The 7,777-nt window shown below is 52.5% G+C and overlaps 1 protein-coding gene across 1 annotated transcript in view; it reads left to right on the top strand.

Moving 5' to 3' along the window:
• Igsf21 (immunoglobin superfamily member 21) overlaps positions 1-2,099 on the top strand; it is a 224,779-nt gene extending 222,680 nt beyond the window's left edge. The window contains exons 7-10 of the mRNA XM_031379276.1: positions 148-233; positions 687-879; positions 1,187-1,225; positions 1,873-2,099. Of these exons, the coding sequence (XP_031235136.1) occupies positions 148-233; positions 687-879; positions 1,187-1,225; positions 1,873-1,946 (392 nt within the window). The 3' untranslated portion in view covers positions 1,947-2,099. The remainder of the gene's footprint in view (positions 1-147; positions 234-686; positions 880-1,186; positions 1,226-1,872) is intronic.
• The last annotated feature ends 5,678 nt before the right edge of the window (positions 2,100-7,777 follow it).

Here is a 7,777-nt window from a genome sequence, read left to right as displayed (position 1 = left end):
CCCTCTCTGACCCTACCCACCACCTCTCTCTGACCACACCCACCACCCCTCTCTGACTCTACCCACCACCCCTCTCCGACCCCACCCACCACCCCTCTCTAACCACACCTACCTCCTCTTTCTGACCCGAACTTCCTCTTGATACAGTTGCTCCCAAAGGACCCAAAATCGTGATGACACCCAGCAGAGCCCGGGTTGGGGACACAGTGAGGATCCTAGTCCACGGATTTCAGGTGAGCCTCTTTCTGGATGCCTGAGTCGCGCGGTGAGTGGGTAGAGGTACACGCAGGCCATGGGGACCAGCCTTCCTGCTTTACTCTAGTATTCCCATGAGTGAATGCGGCTCATATTAACCTTCTGGGCCTGAGCCTAGACTCTTGTGGTCCAGGCTCTTTTCACATTCCCTGTTTAGCTGAGGATAATTTTGAACTTCCAACCTTCCTGCTTCTTCTTCCTCCTCAGTGCTAGACACCATCACAGTTTATAGGGTGCTGGGGATGGAACCCAGGACTTTGTGCGTGCTAGGCAAACATGCTACCAACTAAGCTCCAGCCCTAGCCCTCTTCCTGGGGATCTCCGGTGCTACCTGAAGCCTATTAGATGAGAATTAGGGCCTGGAAAGCCCCTGACTTCCTGTGTTGGCAAGATGTTCGCCTATGACCACTCTTCCCTACTCTGGTCCACAGAATGAGGTCTTCCCAGAACCCATGTTCACCTGGACAAGAGTGGGCAGCCGCCTCCTAGATGGTAGTGCCGAATTTGACGGGAAGGAGCTCGTGCTGGAGCGGGTCCCTGCTGAGCTCAACGGCTCCATGTACCGATGCACTGCCCAGAACCCACTGGGCTCGACGGATACACACACTCGGCTCATCGTGTTCGGTAGGGACCCCACAGGACCACACGAGGATAGGCCCTGGCTTAAAGCTGTCCACAGAAGCCCCTTGAAATTGACTCAGAGAGAGAGAATGCAGCTCACTCATTAGGATTCCAGTAGCTTTATCATCAGAGATTCCAGGTTCACATCTCGGCCACTTAGCCGGCCTCAGTTTCCCTATCTGTAACATGGTAAGATACAGGGAAACTGGGTGGTTGTTTGCACCAGCCGTTGTGTACGGTGGCATATAGCAGGTGCCTCTTGACTCAGCACCACCCACCTACTTTGCTCCTCTCTGTTTCTTTCTGGCAGAAAACCCAAATATCCCAAGAGGAACAGAGGACTCCCGTGGTAAGTCTCCGCCGTCAAGACTGCGTGCCTAAAAGTGAATGAGTGAGTGCCTTTCAAGGCCTCCAAAAACACCACCTTCCTACTGTGATCCCTCCCATCTCCTCAGAGGGCCATCACTTTGTCTAGGCAGAGTCAAGTTTAGGCTACAGTAGGCACTAAGCAAAAAAGGCTTGACACCCACAAACAGCCAGTGGGATGTCAGGGCCCCAGGGTGTCCCCTCTCACTGGTACCCAGACCACAAGAGGCCTTGTCTGGCACTGACCATGGTGTGGGTCTTTGACAATTCCATGGGACACTTAAGAGCATAGACAGACGCCCCAGGCTGCTCCCTTCAGCCACCCCGATCTAGAACCACCCATGGGACGGAGATATCGCCCATACATTGCAAGTCTCACAGTTCTCAGTGAAGCCTCCCACTCCTGGTACCTACTGGACCATCCTGCCGGCCTCGGCCCAGCAGGCCTGCATGAGGACAAAGCACTGGACCTCACCAGGCAGACAGCACAGCTGAGGCCCCAGCCCAGTCACATGATACTGCCCCCAGGCATCTTTGTTAGAAACCACTTACCTCAGAGTTTCACACCCATAGGCCCACTGTGAAGCACAGGCAGGCTGCAGCCCTGACAGCACCTCCACCCTCTCACAGGTTCTGCTTCCAGCTCCGATGGCGTCCGGCTCACCCTGGTGCTTACCCTGACAGTGATCCTGGAGCTCACGTGAAGATGCCGTCTCCTCCTGATGCTCCAGCGGCCCAGCATCTCTGCGATCGATTTTCATTTCTTTTCTAAACTATTTCCAGTCTTGTTCTTAGTCTCGGCCCATGTCTTGGCTTCCTCACTGGGTTTAATTAAACAAACAGACCAACTTTCCCCACCTCAGTGTCTGGCTCTATATTTTTCCTTAGTCTAGTAGCGGTGGCTGGGTACCTGCTGGCATCCAGTCTTGGGATAGGCACAGAGATAGGATGGCAAAGGAGATGGAGAGCCTGTGCTCCTGTGAGGATGGGCGGGCAATGCAGTTCCTGTCTTGTTCAGTCCTAAAAACAGCCAGGTGTGGGAAGTGGCCGTGATTTCTCGGGGTTGGGGAGAGGGTGTAACAGTCAGCTGTAGCTCCGAAAGTGCTGCCTAAGAAGTCAACCCAAATCTTGGTGGTGTGCAACAGCAAGCCTGAATATTTACGTATAGACACCAGTGGTCCAGATGACGTCATCCAGGATCGCCAGACAGTTTAGCTTCAGACATCAGACTCCGTGGACCTCCCCACTCTCCCGCACAAGCTACACTCTAGACATCCTTCTCACCTGGTCTATGGGCATGTAAATTCCATGTGTGTTTGTCCTGGAGGTGGAGAAAAGAGGCAGTAGTTACCTGACTTCTGATCCTCTTACACTGTGTACCAGCCAGTCTTCCATCGCTGTAACAAAACACCTGAGATAATTTACTTATCAAAAGGAAAGGAGACATGGCTCAGCGGGTAAGAGCACTGACTGCTCTTCCAAAGGTCCTGAGTTCAAATCCCAGCAACCACATGGTGGCTCACAACCACCCGTAATGAGATCTGATGCCCTCTCATGGTGCATCTGAAGTCAGCTACAGTGTACTTATGTATAGTAATAAATGAAGTCTTTGGGCCTGAGCGAGCAGAGTCGACTAGAGCGAGTGGGGCCTACCAGGGTTGACCAGAGCAAGCAGAGGTCCTAAAAAAATTCAATTCCCAGCAACTACATGAAGGCTCACAACCTTCAGCTACAGTGTACTCACATACATAAAATAAATAAATCAATCTAAAGAAAAAAAAAAGGAAAGGTTTCTTGGGCTCATAGTTCCGAAGATTAAACCCACAGCCCAGCAGCCCCATTGCTTTGGGCCACTCATGAGGCTATACGGCATGGCGGAGGCACATCCACTAAGAGACAGGCACAGAGGAAGAGACCAGGTCCCACATCTGCTCTGAGGACCCACTCCACCTAACGGTAGTCCCACTACCCTTCACTAGGGCCGTCCCAGGACATACAAAGCCCAAGGGAGATAATGAGCATCCTAACTCGATCGTAGCAGATCGCAGAGGCAGAGCAAAAGCCAAGCCAGTCCATTTGAGCCTCTGTCTGGGTCATGTCTGTGAACACGTCTGTGGTTGAGGTGGCCAAGGGAGGGATGAGGTTGACCCCCACCCTTCACTGGGGTCCAGATCTGAGAGGCACCAAGATGATGGAAGTCAGAGCTTATCAGAGCAATAGGGGAGCAAGGAATGGGGTGGGGTGGGATGGCATGGGGCAGGTATGCTGCAGTGAGCCCCGAGTCTCACTCACCAAACGCAGAAGTCAATCCTGAGCTCATGGCCAACCCAAGGCTGTGGAGCAATCCTCTCCCACCTCTTGCTACACACTAATGCCCTTGCTCTCTGCAGCATCCAAGGTGGAAGAAGAGGCCACTGCTCCAGGCAGAATCATGACTCCCAAAGATGCCCTACCCTGACCACAGGACCTGAACAGTATTGCTGACCTGGAACTGCTCTGAGCTGGTTCCACTATTGCACGCTAAGAGCTGTGGGGAGCTGGGGCTCTGGTGGCTTTGGCTGTGATGACTCAGCTCGGTGCCATGTGATCTCTCAGGTTCCATCGGGCTGGCTCCGTGAAGGTAGAGGAACACAAGAGCTGAAGCACACTGGTCTTGGGAGGCCCCAGGGAAACTGACACACCATCGCTTCCACTATATTCAGAAGAGAACCCGATCCCCCTTCTGAAGCAAGGAGAGAGCTGAGAAGTCACATGGATGAGGAAAAAGGAGCAGGGTGAGAGCGGTTGTACAGGCTACCGCTGCCCTTAGTTCTGACTTGAAGCTCACACTATGCCAGCATAGTGGTGCCGAACCACAATCCCAGCACTCAGGAGATGGGCTCTGGATGATCAGGAGTTCAAGGCTATCCTCAGTTGCGTAGTAAGCTTGAGGGTAGCCTAGGGTACTTAAGACCCTATCTCAGAAAATCAGCCTTTGTATTTTACTTTCTGAGTGTGTGTGTGTATGGGTGTGTATGTGTGTGTGTTCAGGCACATTCATGGGTGTTCATGGGTGCTCATTTTCCTGGTCCATCCATGTTTCATTCATTCATCTGTAACAGCGGAGATTGCAAACACTTACTACATGTCCAGCTTTTAGTGGGTTCTGGGGTTTCGAACTCAGGTCCTCATGCCTGTGTGGTAAGAATTCTCATCCACTGAGCTACCTCCTCAACCTGACAATTAACCATTTATTTATTTGCTTGCTTATTTGTTTATTTAGATCTATTTATCTTTATGTGTGTGGGGGTGTTCCGCCTGCATGCATGCCTATGTGCCACATGCATGCCTGGTGCCCAAGGAGGCCAGAGGAGGTCACCAAATTCCCTGGAACTGGGGTTACACACCCTGGGTCCTCTGCAAGAGGCTTAGCCAGTGCCGAGCCATCTCTGTTGCTCCCCCGACGTTCAGCCTCTGTACTTGACATTCTAGAGTCTCGGTTTTCCCTTGTGTCTTCCTGCCTCCATTTAAGCTCAAATTCTTCCGCCCACCAACTGGTGTTTTAAATACGTCAGAAACGAATGATTGATACGATAATGTTTGCTTTCCTGAGTTCAGCCAGTCAGTCAGCAACAGCGGTGGCATTGATGATTCTCTCAGACGTTTATCCGTATGCAAACATACAAGACAGACGGGCAGGCAACCACACAGTATCCTGAGCCTCCCTCTTCTACTTCCTTCTTCTTCAAGGCCCTGCCTGTCTCCCAGGATCTGCCTGCCCACTCTGCTGCTGCCCAGCAGTTCTATATAAGGACCCTATTTCCTGAGGTTTCTATTTTCCGAAGACATTTTAATACACAGGTTTATTCTCTCTCCTTGCCTTTTTAGAAGGAAGCCCACGTAGGCATGAAATTGGACTTGCTTCGCCCTGTTAACAGCAGGGTTGCTGGGCTCTGCTGACCCCTGAAGTGCATCAGTAGCTCAGTAGTCAGCAGATGAACCATGGGAAGTGGTGGAGGACAGGGGTGGGGGTGGGGTGCTAGCTGGGAGGCTCCTGGGCTGCAACAGGAAGGGCAGCCATCTGCTTAGGCCTTGCATTCAGTCTCCCATGAGTGCCTTCTTCCATCTCTCAAACTCTAAGCCTCCTCTAGCCAGGGCCTGAGCTAACCCAGAGGAGGCATGGGCCAGACTGGGTAGGCTCTGTGATTATGGAAACCCCATCCTTCAGAATGAGGGATCCCACTGTCAGGGCTGCACTCCATTCTTGGGGTGCCATTACACTAAGGATATCAAAGTGAGGGGGAAGCACCTACAGGGAGACTGTCCTTGATGTGGGCTTGCCTTTAAGGACAAGAAGGGCAACTGAAGTCAGCCCTACCCCTCTGCGGTATGGCCTCATCTTTGTCCAGGTACCTCAAATGGGACCCCCATGTGCAGGTGGGAGAAGATCCCAGGTTCCTGTTGGCTCTGCATGAGTCCCCGAGGCCACACACTTTGAAGCTCAGAGAGATCAGTATGACTTATAGCTGCTGGGCTCATGTCCCAAAGAGTCTGTTTTTCCCCTATCCACCCACACCATGGTTCCCCGAGGCCCCTGCTGCCCCTGGACTATGGTCACCATAGATCCCCTGATCCTTGAGAATTTCCAGTGTGTCCAGCTGAGCCAGGGAGTCTAAAAATGGCTGCAGGGCCCCATCGGGCCCATGTCTAAAGTCGTAGATGAGCAGAGAAGCCATGCTTTCTTTTCTGTTTGTCTCTGAGTTAGGCTCAAGAACAAGTGACACAAGTTCAGTTGCTAAAGTCACTTAGTGGCCCATGCTCCCAGACCAGCTGTCCATACTCAGCTTCTAAGCCCCACTCCACCAGAGCAGAAATTTGGGGACACTGACAACCTGTATCCCTCTGTTGGAAGTTTCTGGCTGCCTGTCTGCTGAGAGCTTCGGAGAGACTCAAGCCTGTGGCCACTGTCCCCTCCTCAGTCCAGGACACCAGCCTTTGGGCCCCCTGTGACTCACCGGCTTCTCCCCCAAGGCTCCTACACAGTCAGGCATAGCTTGCTTCATTCTATACTACCTAGGGCGTTTGCTCGTCCTCCACAGGTGCCGGTGACTCTGCCCACGGGCTCCACCCTGAGCCACCTTGTCTGTGGAGGGACACAGAGCAGTGAGCAAGGCCGTAAGGACCCCACGAGACAGCCACACAGGATACCTTGTGATCCTGAAAAATCGGTGGGTTTTATTAAGAGTCTGTGTCTACACAGCACGAAGGAAAGGAAAACCAGTGTCCTTGGGGTTTGGCCCTGCCATGAGAAGTGACAAAGCTCAGACTTGGGCTTGTACATTTCTACTCCTGCAAGTTATGCAGGCCAGTGCCAGGGACTCCTCCTTCTGAATCCATGACCTGCCGGTGAAAGCTGATGGGGAAGGCAGTTGGGTTGAAGGCTGAGTATCGTGGAGAGGCAATGAGGAATAGGCTGGCCAGGGGATGTGGGAAAGGCAAAGAAGGGAGGAGAGGGCATCAGTTACCCAAAGCTGTGAGAGCACCGTGGGTCAGGCTGCCCTGCAGTCAGCTATGGAGAGAGCTGGATTCCTGAACACATGAGTCAGGAAGAAGAGAGCCACTTGGAGGAGGAGAAGCGAGAAGAGAAGTCAGCAGGCCAGCTGGGCTCCAGGGGACAGAAAGGGTTCAGCATTCAGGGGAGCGCCAAGAGAACCGGAGAAGCAAAGACTAGACCAAACTGAGGCCAGGAACAGAGATACAGAGGTAGAGGGACAGACAGTGCCATAAGTAGGAGAGGAGAGAGTGATGAGGGTGATGAGGAGAGAGCCGGCTGAGCAGTACAACCAGCACTGCAACCAGCAGCCTCATGCTCCTCCCACCAGCCTCATGCTCCTCCCACCACGACGGCCTGTAACCTTGAATTTTGAGTTGAAATAAACTCTCTTCCCCTTACATTGCTTTTGTTGGTGTATTTTATCACAGCAGCAGCAGCAACAACAACAACAACAAAAGCAGAGACAGGGGGAGATGGTGCAGAGAAAATGAAAGAGGGCAGAGCCAAGGCAGGAGGGACTAACCGCTCCCTGTGCCCATCAAAGTGGGGCCCACCTCTGATGCCCGTGACCAGCTGAGGAGTGCGCTGGGGAGAGGAGTGCCCCAGAAAACACTTAGGCTCTTGTGTCAGGAATGGCTCCCTGGCTCCCTCTGCCTCCTCCACCAGAATGATAGCCCCGAGTGATGGTAATAGGTGGATGGTAATAGGCATGTAAAATAGAAACGCGGTTATTCCAAATGCCAAAGTCTCAGTGATATACCTAAATGTCAACCAGCCCTAGGCCCACTGAGCTCCTGACCTTGAGCTGAGCTTCCCCGCCTCAACCCTGTCCCTGTCCCTGGCTGCAGCCTGCCCTCTTGGGACCAGGTTAGGATCTTACAATTACAACGCTAGCTTCCTGGGCTACTTGCCTCTGAGAACTGAAATTCCCAAAACCATAGATGAAGGATATTTGGGGAAAGAAATTCTTTTTCTTTTCTTTTTTTTTTCTTTTTTCTTTTT

The sequence above is a fragment of the Mastomys coucha genome, unplaced genomic scaffold, assembly GCF_008632895.1.
Source record: "Mastomys coucha isolate ucsf_1 unplaced genomic scaffold, UCSF_Mcou_1 pScaffold18, whole genome shotgun sequence".
In the NCBI taxonomy this organism is placed as follows: domain Eukaryota; kingdom Metazoa; phylum Chordata; class Mammalia; order Rodentia; family Muridae; genus Mastomys; species Mastomys coucha.
Note: the sequence above shows the minus strand (reverse complement) of the source record. Positions and strands in the feature narration are given on the sequence as shown.